Raw genomic sequence first — 17,438 nt, forward strand, 5'->3', positions numbered from 1 at the left:
TTCCATACCCACATATTGTATATGTGTGTGTGTGTGTGTGTGTGTGTGTGTGTGTGTGTGTGTGTGTGTGTGTGTGTGTGTGTGTGTGTGTGTGTGTGTGCGTGTGCGTGTGTGTATTGAAAGTTCAAAATCTAGATAATAATTTAATTAGTTTTTAAATATTCATATTATTTATAATATTGCTAACCTTTATATACATTATTTTTGGAGGGTAATAATAGTAATTAAAATATTTTATATACAAGACGTCCTATTTTGGTGTCTGCATAAATAAAGATAAAAAATGACAATAATTCAGTATTTTAGAGTTATTAAGAGTATTTCTTTTTCATTTATGTCATCATTTCATTCTTGTTTTAAGTATGCCTACAAAAACCTTTTGGTATAAGCTATTTTTTTAATACTGAATTCCTTTTTTCCTGTAAATCATGGTAAAAATATGCAATGGAAAAATTGTTTTGCAAAATTGCAAAACATTATTATTATTATTTATTTGTTTATTTTAATTATTATTATTATTATTATTATTATTATTATTATTATTATTATTATTATTATTATTATTATTATTATTATTATCGTATTCTACATAATTTTTAAAACTGAATTACTTTTTATTCTGTAAATTGTGGTAAAAAACATGCAGTGGAAAATTGTTTTGCTCTCCAAAAAAAAAAGAATAAAAAATAAAAATAAAAATAATACATTTATTTTTTTACTAAAATGTACTTATTCTAATGTACAAAAAGTAAATAAAAAATGCAAAACTGTATTATTATTATTAATATTTATTTGTTCATTTTATTATTATTGTTTTTATTAATATTATCATTATTGTTATTACACATATTTTTTTATATTAAATGACTTTTTCTGTAAATCATGGTAAAAAGATACTATGGAAAATTTTTTGCTTAAAAAAAAAAGTGAAAATAAATAAATAAATAAAATAAATAAATAAAAGTTATTTATTTTGTTTTTAAGGGTAAAATGTACTCATCATAATGTACAAAAGAATCATAAACTTTATTAATAATATTTATTATTATACATTTTTTTTAAATACTGAATGGCTTTTTTTCTGTAAATTATGGTAAAAGTATACGATGGAAAATGTTTTTGCTCCAAAAAAAATTATAATTATTTTTTAAATTAAAAATAAGAATAAGAATTATTTTATTTATTTTAAAAACTAAACTGTACTCATTTTAATGTACAAAAAGTAAAGCAAAAATGTTAAACTTTATTATTATTATTGTTAGTTTTATTATTGTTATTTATTGTTATTATTGTTGTTGTTATTTATAATTATTATTATTATTATTATTATTATTATTATTATTATTATTATTATTATTATTATTATCTTTCAGATGCTACAAATCTGTGTATCATCTTTGGCCCAGAGACGGTACATTTCTCACAGTCCTAATGTACTTCCAGCTCTCAGTCTAATATGTTTTATAGCTCAGTGTGTGGCTTTAATGTTTCCCACTTACATTCATTTAATGCTCTGGCACCTGCCACAGGCTCTCAGTTTTCCTGAATTTAATAAGTGGCATTTCACAGATTACTGAAGTTGTAACCTTGTCAGGTCGAGTGATATCGATGTTACAGTTGTTGTTGATAACAAAGCTCTGCATTATACGAGCTCTTCCTCCTTGGACATGTAGTAACGTCCCTGATCCACAACACACACTCACACACACCTCTCTAACAGCGTTTGGCTGAAGGCCCGAATAAAGTCTGGATGTCTCAAACAGCCAGTGCCAGCATCTTTCAAGCCTCCCTAAACTCTTCCTGAAGCAATCACGATCAAGCAATGCTATGTTAACCCTTAGAGAACCACAATGTGTTCATAATGCATTTAAACTCATGCATACAAATGCATAATAGAATATTCATTCATTCATTTTCCTTTGGCTTAGTGCCTGATTATCAGCGGTCACCACAGTGGAATGCTGGAGCACCTGGAGGAAACTAAGGGTGTTACGATCCTCCAAATCCTCGATTCGATTACATTTTCGATTCTAAAGGCACGATTCGATTCGATTTTCGATTATGAATAATTAATTAATGACCAATTAATTATTTGTAACCTACCGTTTAAACTACCTGACCTGCATGGTCTTTGTTTTACCCATAAACAAATCATACAGTACATAAACATACAGTTAATGAATGGACCTGCTGTCTCAAGCTCATATGGCTGTGTGTGCGTCTGTGTCTGTGTGGTCACGTGATGTGCATTTTCAGAGGTAGAGAGGAAGGAGGGCTGCTCAGAAATGCTACACGCCACTGTGGATGTCATATCGTTGTCTTTCTAAAATGCCATTCAAAAACAAAGACAGTGTAAACAGGGCCTGAGTGTGTACTTTTCGTGAGCGGATTTGCAACGGGGGCGGGCGGAGGATCGCGATGCCGGTGTTGTCTGTCGGACGAACCGTACGTAATACGTACATAGCAGAGCTTGCAAAACTGTGTTTTTTTTTTTTTTGTCGACAACACGTACGTTGTCAACATAACTCACTGGAAATCCAAAATGCTTACATCCAAAATGCGACTTCATTGAAAGAGAAGAGGGTTTAAGCTCTGTCGACGGGTCTCCTGCTTCTGCAGTTTAACAAGCACTTCAACAAGCCTGTTTTTTTCCCGCTTGGCAAGTCATGCTGACGTGACATGGGGGCGTGGCAGCATCTATTTTTTTGATTCGGTAATCGAAATTGAGCACAAATTTAAATTAAAAATCGAAAATCGTGACACCCTTAGAGGAAACCCACGCGAACACAAGGCGAACATTCAAACTCCACACAGAAATGCCAACTGACCCAGCCGAGGCTCGAATCAGCGACCTTCTTGCTGTGATGACAGCACTATTGAATGCGGCACCGCATTGCCTATTTTAATTTATATAAGAGATATTTAGATCATTTTATTTAGATAATTCAGACAAGACTGATAGTATTGTAATATATTTTAATTTATGTAACAGATATTTAGATCATTTTGCATCATTGTTTTGAAAGTGGACTCAGAAAAAATATTAATACTAAAAAGCGGTAAAACAATCTATATTTTTGTTATATGTTAAAACTTGTATTTTGATTTGGCTAAAATGCAGATAACTGAATACAATCACAGTAAAGAAATTAAAATATATATTAATTTTGAAATTTAAATACATCAATTAATGCTAAATTGGCTTAAATATATATTTACTTTTTTATTTACTCAACGTGTTTGTTGTTGGGCCGAAATTAAATTAAATTAAATTAAATTAAATTAAATTGCTTGTAAGAGTGCAAAAATTGTACCAGTTTTCTCTCAATTAATATTATTTAAGATAATAACAATAGGGCAACACTGTGGCTCAGTGCTTAGCACTGTCGCCTCACAACAAGAAGGTCACTGGTTCGAGATTGCATGTTCTACCTGTGTTGGCGTGGATTTCCTCTGGACTGTGGAGGAAACCGGAGCACCAAAAGGCAAAGACATGCGCTATAGATGATTTGGCCATAGTGTATGAGCGTGTGTATGGATGTTTCCAACCCGGGTTCATTCTGGAAAGATAACCCCGCGGACGTTTCTGGAGACTGCAAAATACGTCCTGGTAGGTATGTATTTGTGCGAGTGCGCTGTTCTCGCGTAAAAAGCCGCTGGAGGCCACTGTCGAGAGACCGACTGACCGACTGGCTGAATGACTGAATGAATGAAAATGTCCGACCCGGCCGCTCTCCTCCTTCTCCTCCTCCTTTCCTAAACCCAAGCGATGAAAAGAAAAGCCCTTGTCCGTTTTTGGATTCACCGCATTCTCGCCACATTACGAACTCCATCGCTTTATTTTTTAGATTCTGTTTTTTTGTCTTACCTGATTTCTGGAACCACTCTTCCCCGGACTCAAACCCAGTCTCGAACGCGCCCGGGTTCTCCTCCTCCTCCGGGCCTCCTCTCCACCGACGTAACACGATGAGCTAACCGGACAAACTGGTTGTGGCGGGAAAGTCCTCCACACGGAGGCGAGCCATCAGCCCAGCCGGTAAATGCAAAGAGGAATGGCGTCACACCTCCAGCCACGTAAATCACGGTCTCTAGAAACATCCGCAGGCTACGTTTTAAGAATGATATTTAGATATTTAGATAATTTTATTTAGATAATTCTGACAACACTGATATTATTGTGTTATATTTTAATTTATGTAACAGATATTTAGATAGTTTTGTATCATTGTTTTGAAAGTGGACTCGTAAAAAAAGAAATGCATCAAAATTTCCACGAAATTAAGTAGCACAACTCTTTTTCTCTATTATTGTATATGTTATGCAGGATTTTTTAAAATAGCTCTTATGTCCAGTGTTGTATTTGTGTTTATGATTAATTTATGTAGCACCGTTGTCCTGAGAGACATGATATTTCATTCCTTTGTATGTCCACACATGTAGCAGAATGACAGCTTGACTTGACGTGACTATATAATATGTCTGTGTGTAACAATGACAATATTTAATTACCATCAGCGCATGTGTCTCTATGAAATGAATAAGCCAGCAGTTTGTGGAGGCTGTGAAGGAAGCTGGCTCTCCATCAGCGGAAAGAGAATTCTTCGCCTGATGCCCGTAGATACTGCTAATACTCTAATAATGGACGAGGAGTCTGGCTCCTGAAGGGCTGCAGTCACGCTAACAAGCCTTTTCTAATCTCCACAAAGTGTCTGATATGCAGGGAAATCTCACATATTTCTGCGTAATTTTATGCAACCCGAGAGGACCTGGAGTGAGCGTGCAGGATCTGTGTTCCCCGCGTTCAGTCCTGTTTTTGGCGGGCTCAGAGTGCTTTGTTTCAGGCTTTTGGCTATTTTGTGATTTGGAGATCAGCCATCAAGCCAAAAAAGAAAAAAAAAGAAAACGGGGGTATATGCAAGAAGACGGGTTTAATACCCAACATAATGGAGGTCTAAGGCAACCTTGAGACATGTGTGTTTTAATATTAACACTGCATTTAAACATGAAATCTATTAGGGATCATGAGATTGTTTCAATTATATTGCAGAAAAGATTGTCATCCACACTTCATGACTGCTGTTTTCTTAGATTTTTCAGGGCACAACTTAAATCTTTTATGTTCAATCCACTTATATTAGTTTTTAAAAGCTAATAAGCTAACTTAACTCCTTCATGGTGGTTCAGTGGTTAACATTGTCGCCTCACAGCAAGAAGAGTGATGGTTTGAGTCCTGGTCTAAAAGGGAGGTCTGTTAATGCACATTTTTGGTACTTTGCTATTTTGAGACAACTGAAATAGACCGGTCCATTGACCAACTAAAAGCTGGTCTAAAGTCAATGGCGCAAAGTTTTTGTAATTTAAAACGCTTCCAAACGCTTACACATTGCTTTATACACATAGGATGTACAGCAATACACAAATAACTTTACAAATGAAAACATATAAAGGATTAAAATGTTACAAAAATTATGATTTTTTACTCTTGCTGTCAAAATAAGCGTGTTAACACATTCGATTAATTTGAAATATTGAACACATCAAAAAAATTCACGCAATTAACGCAGTTGCAGTTTTTTTTGCTTGACGTGTGTTCAACATGCAAAGAAATATGGATAAGACCAAGGAAGCACTTTTAGAAGGAAAGTTTCAGTAAAAAACAATTAATGTCTCATTACTGGGCTATCCAGCGTTTCTTCCAGAGTTTCATGCAATTTCGTTTGTTTCATTTTTAATCTTTCGACTTTTGTCTTAATGGCATTTGATACCGCATGCCGAACAGAAATAAAAACCTCTGCACTTTATGACTCGGTGGTCCTTTGTGTGGTTTATTCATAAACTAATTTCGAGAGGATCATGTGCTTATGATCAACACGATTGGCTCCTCATTAGCTCTGTAATCTGCCCTATTAGATGATTATAGAAGCATTATAAATAACTAGAGTTTTTCACTCATTATCTTCGTCTTGAAGCTTCCCCCCCTTCCACCCCTACTTCCCCCCTTTTTCCAAAAGGGCAGCGCGGTGGCCCAGTGGCTAGCACTGTTGCCTTACAGCAAGAACACCGCTGGTCCAACCTCCTATCGGGCTGGTCGGTGTTTCTGTGCGTAGTTTACATGTTCTCCCTGTGTTTGCGTGGGTTTCCCCCGGGTTCCCCGGTTTCCTCCCACCGTCCAAAAACATAAACAATAGCCAATCGACTAAACCAAATTATCACCTAAGACAACCGTAGTTTACACTTCTCACATGGCGACAAGCAGGGGAGTTATCGAGACCTACCTAAGCTCGAACTCGCCTCTCGCCCTTCTAACGGGAGGGAGCCCCGGCCTTGAGGATATTACGTGCTCAGGGCTCTCTCCCGGGACAGCATGCCAAATACGCCATATTGATTATCAGCTAAGTGTGAACTATTGAAAAGGTAATCAAAAAACACTGTTTACATGGTAGAGAGTATTATCTTAAACATATTAAAATCGCAGTATTGGTGTCCATGCAAATGTATCAGTGAAATTCAGATGATGTCGCGAGTTGTAAAAGGATGTGCATTCCTCTGCCTTTCAGATGATTCCCTATAATGTTTAATTATGTTTGACGTGTTTCCCCCTTAAACGCAACTTTTGTAAAGCGTCTGCTTCGCATAGTTGTGTCAGAATTCTTGTGAAATACAGCCATACTTTAGAACGCTTAGTTTAAGCTAATTTGATGAACACGTTCATGCGTGTTAATGATTCTTGAAGGGAGTCGCTCACTGGCTGTCCTGCGCACGTTGTGTGTGTGTGTGTGTGCGCGTTTCCTATCAACAAGAGCAAACGCCTAAACATTGCCAGCATCGCTGTCTGCATCCCTCAAAGTTGTTTAAATGTTAAAAGATGGAGTGACCAAAGTCCCTGTTAGAATTCGGTTTTGGTGTGACACAACCTGAGCGTGGCTTTGATGTACCGCTTGATGTTTCTTACATCCTTGTAGCATCAGTGGCAACAAAATTAGGCAACGAAATTCATATGCTGATTCGATGATTCTGCTCGTGAGAGACTGTTCTCACTCTCAGCTCACATCATTCAAAACAAAAGGACCACATTGTCCCCGATAATGTCAAAAGACTGGACTGTCTTAGCAACTGGCTGAATGTAAAGGAGAACTAAGCCAGGATCTTGATGGTTTATTGTGGGTATGTTGTTTACATGAAGAAATCTGTGTTACAAGTTAAACAAAAATTCTGATAAACAATTATATTTTGAATTTAAATAGTTTTTTACATTAATTTTACATTTGAATAGCCAAAATTACAAGTTTCAGTTTTTTAAATGCAATTAATCGTGTGATTAATTAGTTAATTTTTTTAATCGATTGACAGCACTAGTTTTTACATAAATAAAAAAGCTCATTCTTTATCCTCGCGCTGCAGATTGTCTGTTTAACTGTTTTCTCACTAGTGAAGCGTTCAGTTTTTCTACTTACACTGTTCGCCATGTAAATAGTAAATGGCATGACACAACTGACTCTTAGAGGGGAATGGAAGACCAGTGTAATTGGTTTAATGCACATTATGTGCAGAGTGTATTTTTTGTCCTTAAAATAGCAAATGTGGATTCGGACACACACTACAAGGCCCTGTTTACACTGCCAGTTAAATGTGACCCAATTCCGATTTCTTGCTCATATGTGACACAGATCGGATCTGTTCTATCAGCGTGTAAACATGAAATAAACGCATGCATTCGGATATTCAGAGACCGGTTTCAGTCAGACATAAATCAGATACAGATCGGATATGTGACAATGCGACTGTCATGTAAACAGGCAGATCGGATTTATTGAGGCATTCCGTTCTGTACGTCGTTAAACTTGCGACAATGTGGTGCTTCTCTTTGGTTTAATGACAGGAAGTAGAGCGTGTGTGGAGATGCCAACGCGGTAAACAACATCAGAGGAAACATGAAGGAAAGTGGTCAGTCACCACAATTTGCTCCCACCAGACCTGAGATCTCTCTCGTTCCCACAAAGTCCTCTAAATGGTGGAGGACATCATAACGCATAAACCATAAGCGCAAGCTGCGATGACGGCCCTTTCCCACCTCCACCTCAAAAACATGTTAAAGTTGGGCGAACTTCTTGTTGTAACTTTTGCTTTTTGTCGCTATTAATAAACGCACTGCGGGCTACAAATAGAATAACTTTATTCTCTTCAACACCAGTGCGCACACAGACAAAGGCTACATCTTCAACACATCAGGGCCATACCATTACATAAACTGCATGGGGGTCAATCAAGACTAAACCATTCACTGCATATACTACACTTCACATATTTCGCAGAGCTAAAAACAACACAATTTCTTCCATCGTGGCTAGTGTGGCACAGATGCTAGAACCCGCCTTTATGCATGCAAGTGTAAACGTAAGAATTGGATATGGGTCGCAATTAAAACAACGTGTAAACAGACAGGCAAACAAATCAGATATAGGCTACAAATCGGAATTGGGCATCAAGACCTGACAGTGTAAACGGGGCCTAAATGCTTTTGCATCACGCACTTATCGCACTAAGATCGTTAAAATAGTGCCCCTAAAGTTTTCAGACTTAAATGTGGGGCTCTGCTTTGTTTACAAAACTCTCAATTTTTAGGTGTTGAAAACTCCAGGCTAGTGTGAATGCCATGTGTAACTGTAGTAAAAATTGTGCGTTTGTATGTGTGAATGTAGCCTATAAAGAGCCACCAGCGTCACAGCTTGAGTTTCTGTTTGACGGGTCAGCTAGAATCATAGTCTTTTAGACGTTTGGCTCTGGTTTCAAAAGGGCGAAGTCTGCAAAGAGCATTGGTGCTTTAGCTTGTGTTATGATGCCAGGGGATCCAGGCTGAGAAACCGGTGCCATCTTTAATCAATAGGGCAATGGTTTCAGATAGCACCTCTGGGGCCGCACAGAAACACAAGCTCTCTGATGGCGGATCATACAAGCCAGACTACAATCTTATTAGCCCCGATTATTGAACAAGAGAAGATAATGGCACGTTTTGATTATGTTCTTGAGGGATTACTGCTCAAGCCATGCTTTAGATCGGTCTGATTTTGTAAAGCATGCTTAAGAAAAAAAGAAATGCTGTTCTTGACACTTATGAAGAATCCCCTTCCAGCCGCAAACCAGCACTGGGAAACACCCATACACTCTTGCATTCACATACATACACTACAGCCAATTTCATTCATTCATTCATTCATCTTTTCGGCTTAGTCCCTTTATTAATCAGGGATCACCACAGTGTAATGAACTGCCAACTTATCCAGCACATGTTTTATGCAGCAGATGCCCTTGCAGCTGCAACCCACCTCTGGGGAACACACATACACACTCATTCGCATTGATACACTGCGGACAACTTAGCTTACCCATTTCACCTATACCACATGTGTTTGGACTGTTGGGGAAACCGGAGCACCCGGAGAAAACCCACACAAACGTTGGGAGAGTGTACAAAGAAATGCCAACTGACCCAGGCTTGAAACAGCGACCTTCTTGCTGTGAGTCAACTATACTACCGTGCTGCCTACAGCCTATTTATTTAATTAAATTCACCTATAATGCACTTCTTTGGAGTGTGGGGGAAACTGGAGCACCCAGAGGAAACCCACAGCAACATGCGGAGAACATAGAAATGCCAACTGGCCCAGCTGTGCCTCAAACCAGCAACCTTCTTGCTTTGAGGCGACAGTGCTAATCACTGAGCCACCGTGTTGCATATTATTATTATTATTTATTTAGTTTTCTTGTTTTCCAAAAGAACTTTTATTTTGTCAGCTATGTATGGCTTTTTGTGTATTCATTTCAAGTATTTAATGTTTATTTTTTGTAGTATTTGTGACATTCATTCATTCTTTTTCTTTTCGGCTTGGTCCCTTTATTAATCCGGGGTCGCCACAGTGGAATGAATCGCCAACTTATCCAGCATATTATTTATACAGCGGGTGCCCTTCCAGCTGCAACCCATCTCTCATTCACACACATACAACAAGGACAATTTTAGCTTTCCCAATTCAAAACAATTGTATTTATTTTATTTTTGATCACAAAGGCAATTAGTATTTTCATTTTTTAATTGTAGCATTATTGTTTTAGTTAGCAAAATGTTTTAATAGATTTTATTTATTTAAATTTATCAGAAAACATCAAATATTTATTGATTTATAATTTATTATGCAGTATTTTTAAAGTAATTTTTCAATTAGGGCATTGTTTAATTCATTCATTCATTTTCTTTTTGGCTTAGTCCCTTTATTAATCAGGGGTTGCCACAGCGGAAAGAACCGCCAACTTATCCAGCATATGTTTTACGCAGCAGACGCCCTTCCAGCTGCAACCCATCACTGGGAAACACCCATAAACTCTCATTCACACACATATACTATGGACAGTTTAGCTTACCCAGTTCACCTTTAGCGCATGTGTTTAGATCAGGGGTCTCAAACTCAATTTACCTGGGGGCCGCAGGAGGCAAAGTCTGGGTGAGGCTGGGCCGCATAAGGGATTTCACAAAAAAAAGTCCTCAAATGTCATTATTAACAGTTTTAATTATTTCTTCTGAACATGAAGTGTCCTGAACATTAATAGAACATTGAGTGAAGATTATGAACAGTTCTTCTGAACATGGCATCTTTTGCCTACTCCTTGCTGCCAGAGACTTGACAGCGCTTCTTCTCACAAATCTGAACCACATTTGGCTTTAGAGCGGAAGCAGTTGAGACCCTCAGTATGGATTGAAGATGATCATCATTAAGTCTAGACCTGTACTTTGACTTATTGAAGTCCTAGGGAAAAAAGTGGGGGATCTCACTCAAAACTTCCATTCCCTCACCTAAAAAAAGGCGTATATATGTATATATAAAACACCCCCACCCCACTCCAGTCACATCAGTCTGTACCAGTCTGTATCTACCTATAATATCAATATATATAAGATGCAGGGCAGGCACGTGCACACATAGGGCTCAACCTGTGCAGAGCACATGCCCTTTTTAGTCTTGCATAGAAAGCGCCTTCCAAAATGATCAAAAGTGCCCCCGCAACGTGACACACCCTCGGTCCTGCCCTTCAGTAGGCACGCGATAACACCGCTCTTGAGTACGCGCGCGATAACACAGCTGATCAGAACGCGCGCGACAACGCGCATTGAGTGACAAGCGCGCTGTGTACGGATAGAATCAGCGAAGCGGGGAGCGCTCTCTCTCCCCGCTCCGCTGATTCTGTCAGAGTACAGCGGTCGGCGCGGGCCACAAAATATTGCACTGAGGGCCGCAAATGGCCCGCGGGCCGCGAGTTTGAGACCCCTGGTTTAGATTGTGGGGGAAACCGGAGCACCCGGAGGACACCCATGCCAACATGGGAAGAACATCCAAACTCCATATAGTTATGCCAATTGAACCAGGCTTGAAACAGCGACCTTCTTGCTGTGAAGCGACATCGCTACCCACTGTGCCACTTCACCATCCCTTAACTTTATTTACCAATTTGGTTTAATTATCTTCCTTACAATAACATTTGTTCATAAGTTCCCCATGTATTTATAATTTTCTAGTGAGGACGCTGGCTGAACGCGGGACGCTGGCTGACCTGGACACACTGTTTATTATAGTTTATCATCATTTTTAAAGCTTGTCTTTATTTTTAAAGAAAAGAAATGCTGAAAACTGGTGGCTCAGTGGTCACCTCACAGCAAGAAGGTCGCTGGTTCGAGTCCCGGCTTGGACAGTTTCTGCATGGAGTATTTCTTTGTGGAGTTTGCATGTTCTTCCCATGTTGGCATGGGTTTTCTCAACAGTCCAAAGACATGCACTATAAGTGAATTGGATTAATGTGGATGAGTGTGTGTGAGTGTTTCCCAGTACTGGGTTGCACCTGGAAGGGCATCCGCTGCGTAAAACATTCATTCATTCATTCTGTTTCTTGTCGGCTTAGTCCCTTTAATAATATGGGGTCACCACAGTGGAATGAACCGCCAACTTATCCAGCAAGTCTTTATGCAGCGGATGCCCTTCCAGCCGCAACCCATCTCTGGGAAACATGCACACACACACTCATACACTACGGACAATTTAGCCTACCCAATTCACCTGTACCGCATGTCTTTGGACTGTGGGGGAAACCGGAGCACCCGGAGGAAACCCACGAGAACGCAGGGAGAACATGCAAAGTCCACACAGAAACACCAACTGAGCTGAGGCTGGAACCAGCGACCCAGCGACCTTCTTGCTGTGAGGCGAACATGCTACCCACTGCGCCACTGCGTCGCCTGCGTAAAACATAAGCTGGAATAGTTGGCTGCTCATTACACTGTGGTGAGCCCTGATAAATCAGGCACTAATCTGAAGGAAAAAGAAATAGCTAAGTTAGAACTTTAATGGAGCAAGTAAAAATATTTTCCTCAGGCCATTAGAAAAAAAAACTAGCGTTTTCTGTACAAATCTGAAATTTCATTCATAATGATCTTAAAATATCTTAAACTCTGAAACACTACTGATTTTCTTCACACAGGTGTTTTCTGTGGATATGGACGGCTCGCGTCTGCAGGTGGTGCTGAACGTGTCGGTGGACTATCCCGAAAACCTGGCCGTGGACTGGGTGAACAATAAGCTGTATGTAGTGGAGGCCAGTGTCAACAGGATCGACATGGTGGACCTGGACGGCAGCAATCGGGTCACGCTGATCGCAGAGCACCTGGGAAACCCAAGAGGACTCGCGCTCGACCCGACCGTAGGGTGAGAGACATCAGATCTTATCCCGACTTCCTCCACATAATCTCATCTCGCATCTTCAGTCCCAACAGGATTAGTCAGAAGTAATTAAGCAAAGATGAGCTTCAGGGAAACCCAATAGTGCAGTTCAGGCAGGTGGCCGCCGTCTAAATTGAGAAACGACAGTTAAAGCGTACAGTTGAGTCGCAAAAGAGATTGTGTTTGAAAATAAAGTCGGGTATTTGTTTCAAAATCTCCTTCTGATCCCTGAGGGGTTTATCTGGAACCTGATGCAGACTGCGGACAATACGATTGAGTAAATACTTAAATACCTTCGTTTCAAGTTGCTCTATTTTTTTACTGCAACTTGACACTACTAAATTGCGTTTATCATTATAATGGGATGTTTTGACGTAGGGTTGGTTGCTTTTTTGTTTTAGATGTTTACCCGGATAGAGGAATATCTATATAATGTTTTTGCAGTTTTTATTGTACTAAACAGACTTAATTTGAACTTCTCATTGATGAGGACATGTAGAAATATTTTAGTTCTGTTAAATTTTTTTTACATTATTGCCTCATTTACCGCGTTTTTATTATTTAATTTTAATTATTAAAATTAAAATTATTATTATAATTATTATTAAAATTGTTAAAATTAATGAATTGTTATTAGAATATATCATTGTTTAAATGATAAAAACACATAATTTGAACTTCTCATTGATGAGGAGGACATGTGGATATGTTTTAAAGTTATCTCCTAGTTTATTTATTCATTCATTTTCCTTAGACTTAGTCCCTTTATTAATCAAGACCCATACACACTCATTCACTCACATACACTACGGGTAATTTAGTTAATTCAATTCACTTATACAGCATGTACAGCATGGACTGTGGGGGAAACTCCACCCGGAGGAAACCCACGCCAACATGGGGAGAACATGCAAACTCCACACAGAAATGCCAACTGGATGCCAACTAAGATTTCAAAGTACACATGAAACCATGACAAAGAAATTAATGTTTAATATGTGGGTTTTTTAATATTATTGAGTAATTGTGATTAGAATTTACAACAGTTTGAATTATAAGAACGCATTGTTGAAATTATAAACATAAGAACACAAAACAAAATGATATCCCAATTAAAATATTTATTGCTGTTATTATATTGCTATTATTACATTTTTTAGCCTTTTAAATCCTGAATGCTTAAAAACAAACCTTTTTTGTTAACAAACAACACCAAAAAGACATGAATGTAAATGCAAATAAATTTTTTGACAATTAATTTCTTATTATAAAAAGGTACAAAATTTTCATGCTCTCATAGTTTATCAATGCATATTCATGGTTATCAATAAAATTAATTATCAAATGTGTGTTAGAAATTGCGAAACAGCTAAAAAATAAGCCAGGCAGTGCCATGCTTTTTAAAATTCTTAACCGGTTTCTATCAGTGTACGCACACCGGCACGGCAAGTCAGCGGCTGTCCATGGCACCCAGGTATGACTCAGGACAGTTTATATTTGTGCCTCACCACAGGCCGCCATCTGAATAGTTTCAGTTTAAACAGTGTGCAAATGTGCGCGTCTGGTTTGCGATACTTCCAAAAGTCATGGTCGTGCTGTGTCGTGTCGTGGCGCTGATCGGCGCATCCGGTGTCATTCATTCATTAATTTTCTTGTCGACTTAGCCCCTTTATTAACCTGAGGTCGCCACAGCGGAATGAACCGCCAACTTATCCAGCACATTTTTACGCAGCGGATGACCTTCCGGACAGCTTCCGTTTTCATCTCTGGGAAACGCATTCGGTGTGTGACGCCCTATATTTATTTTTGAGACCTACAGGTCCTTAATGCTGTAAATGCACAGCTCCAAAACGATGCCCTCAATCTAAATATTTATTGCTGTTATTATAGTGCTATTATAATATTGCTTTGACCTATTAAATCCTGAATGCTTAAAAACTAAACAAAAAAATATTCTAAATAAAAACATCAAAACTGCATAAATGTTAATGAAAATTGATTTTCAATGGCATAAACATTTACTTTCTTATGCTGTGTTCACACCAGAAGTGGAAGAAGTGTCAAGCGAGTGATTTACATGTTAAGTCAATGCAAACGCTCGAATAGACATTTGCACATTTGACGCACTTAACGTGCGAATAATGCAGCACATTAACCAGTCAGGAGCTTGCTCTTGTGGGGGCTTGATAATGACGTAGCACCTGTTGTTGGTGTCCCGGGGGGTTTCTGGAGGAGTTTATGAGCTCACAGTGTTGGGTGCACCTCTGAAAGGATCTGGTGGACTCAAACACTGCTCCAAACGAATCAACACTGTTTTTCAGCCTTCATAAAGCACATAAACACAGTTATTCTCTCAAGAAAATCCATGTTAGCCATTTAGCAATTAAGCTATAGTCACCGGGCAGACAGAAGCCCTGCCCATCACGCGAATCCGCATCTGTTGTACAGTTGAATTTTACACGCGAATGAAGCGGATTTTTTTGTTTACGCGTCTACTTACGCGCGAATAGTGCAATTTATCTACGCGTTACGCGTCTGGTGTGAACATCGCATTATAGTTTCATAAAGTTGGTGGTTCATTCTGCTGTGGCGACCCCTAAATAATAAAAATGACTGAATGAACAAATAAAAATTCATAGTTTCATAAATACATGTTTATCAATAAACTTCAGTATTAAAAGTGTATTAAAAATGGTGAAAAGAAGAAATATAGTTTACAAAAATTTTCTAACAGCAATCTAATCTGAAACATCTATAATATATGAGTATTTTTCAAGAGTTCACACTTAGCTGATGATTTATAAAAGCTTGTTTGGCCTGCTGTCCCGGGAGAGAGCCCCGAGCTCAAGGGCTCCTCGAGCCTGGGGCTTCCTCCCGTTGGCAGAGTGAGAGGGGAGCCTGAGCTCGGTGGATCTCAGAACTCCCCTGCTGCGGTAGGTAAGGGAACACAAGGGGTTAGACAAATGCTTGATTGTTATGTATGTTGAATGTCTTTGGATGGTGGGAGGAAACCGCAGAACCCGGGGAAAACCCACGCGGACACGGGGAGAACATACAAACTTCTCACAGAAACACCCACCGGTCCTGTGGAACCAGGGCTGGCAGTGTTCTTGCTGTGGGGCTCACAGTGCTAACCACTGGGCCGCCGTGCCGCCCAATCAGAGGTAAAGGAGGAGAATAGGGAAGGAGGGGGGTTTCTTCCAAACGAAGATAAAGTGAACTGAAAACTGTGGCTATTTATAGTAGCTTAGGGCTCATATGATTGGAAGATAGTGATTAACAAATGCGAGACCGGCCGTGATAAATCATAAGCACGTGATCCTCTCGAAATTAGTTTATGAATAAACTTCACTTAACATTTACAGGCTCTCCATACATGCCTTCATAAACCTCAACGTATCTCAACGTAAAAATTGTAGTTTTTACACTGCTCCTATTAAAATCTGAAAAATGGGTGCATTATGAGGGTTAAATGTGCTCTTAAAAGATCATATTGTGACAGTGAAGTTGTTGTGTTTGAGTTCAGGTATCTTTTCTTCTCTGACTGGGACACTCTGAATGGAGAGCCAGGTTTGGAAAGAGCCTACATGGACGGCACCAATCGCTATGGGATCATCAGGACCAAACTCGGCTGGCCTGCAGGAATCACTCTGGACCTCGAGGCCAAAAGAGTGTATTGGGTGGACAGTCGATATGATTACATCGAAACCACAACTTATGATGGGCTCCACAGGTATGTGTTGCATTAAAGGGTTGGTTCACTCAAAAAAGAACATTTTGTTAGTCCTTTATTCACATTCACAACACCAATTAATATATTTTAGATGAAATCTGGGAGGTCTGTCCTGGACCTAACTCTATATACAGCAATGGTCCCGAGATGTTCAGAACAGTCCATGTTACTAAAGTAGTTCAATTGTAATCATACGAAGCTCCAAGAACACTTTTGTGCACTAAAAAAACTGTAAATATGACTTGTATGCTTATATCTTCACTCTCGTGTCAGGTCATCAGGGTGCATATTTACTATGGGCAGTATAATGTATTGCCAGTCAGCAGCACACCACACTAGCATAAATGCAACACATGCTCATTGTGGATACGTATCCCTGTCTACATTTATGGAGAACACGAAATATGTACACAAAGGTACGTCTGGCTCCATTTCGTTTGTAAAACGAATGCTATGGGATGTGGAGTGGAGTTGACAGTGACAATGGTGTTTGAAAAACGGTTCCAGAAACCAAGTTAAACAAAAAAATAAACAACAGGCTTAAAAAGTGGTATAATCATGTGGCTCTGACGGATTTTCTTTTGTCTAAATTGCTTTTGAAAACACTATCGGTTGGGTTTAGGGACGGGGGTCGGTGGGTCTATCAGTCAGTCCACATCAAGGTGGCCTGGACGGTTGAAGTGTATATTGTGCCCTCAGGTGGATTCAGTAGAGAATAGGACACGCGAGAGAAATTTGAGATCATCAAAAAAGTATACACAGCGGCCTCTGGTGCATTTTCAAATACAAAAACTGCAAGGAGACGTACCTCCGGTTATGTATTTTGCTGTCCCCAAAAATGTAGACCTCAGTACATATCCGTAATGAGCCTGGGTTGCATAAATGGGCACCCTGATGTTCAGGAGAGAAGACATAAGCAAACTGTAACGCCGGGGAACGACACT

The 17,438-nt window shown here is 39.2% G+C and overlaps 1 protein-coding gene across 7 annotated transcripts in view; it reads left to right on the forward strand.

Moving 5' to 3' along the window:
- The window catches only part of lrp2a (low density lipoprotein receptor-related protein 2a), a 271,802-nt gene that overhangs the window by 65,757 nt on the left and 188,607 nt on the right, over positions 1 to 17,438 (forward strand). For all 7 annotated transcript variants that reach the window (NM_001194987.3, XM_087266935.1, XM_087266934.1 and 4 more), the window contains 2 exon segments: positions 12,523 to 12,746; positions 16,288 to 16,494. In NM_001194987.3, coding sequence (NP_001181916.3) covers positions 12,523 to 12,746; positions 16,288 to 16,494 — 431 coding nt within the window.

Source organism: Danio rerio, chromosome 9 (genome assembly GCF_052040795.2).
Source record: "Danio rerio strain M-AB ecotype USA chromosome 9, GRCz13ab, whole genome shotgun sequence".
Lineage (NCBI taxonomy): Eukaryota > Metazoa > Chordata > Actinopteri > Cypriniformes > Danionidae > Danio > Danio rerio.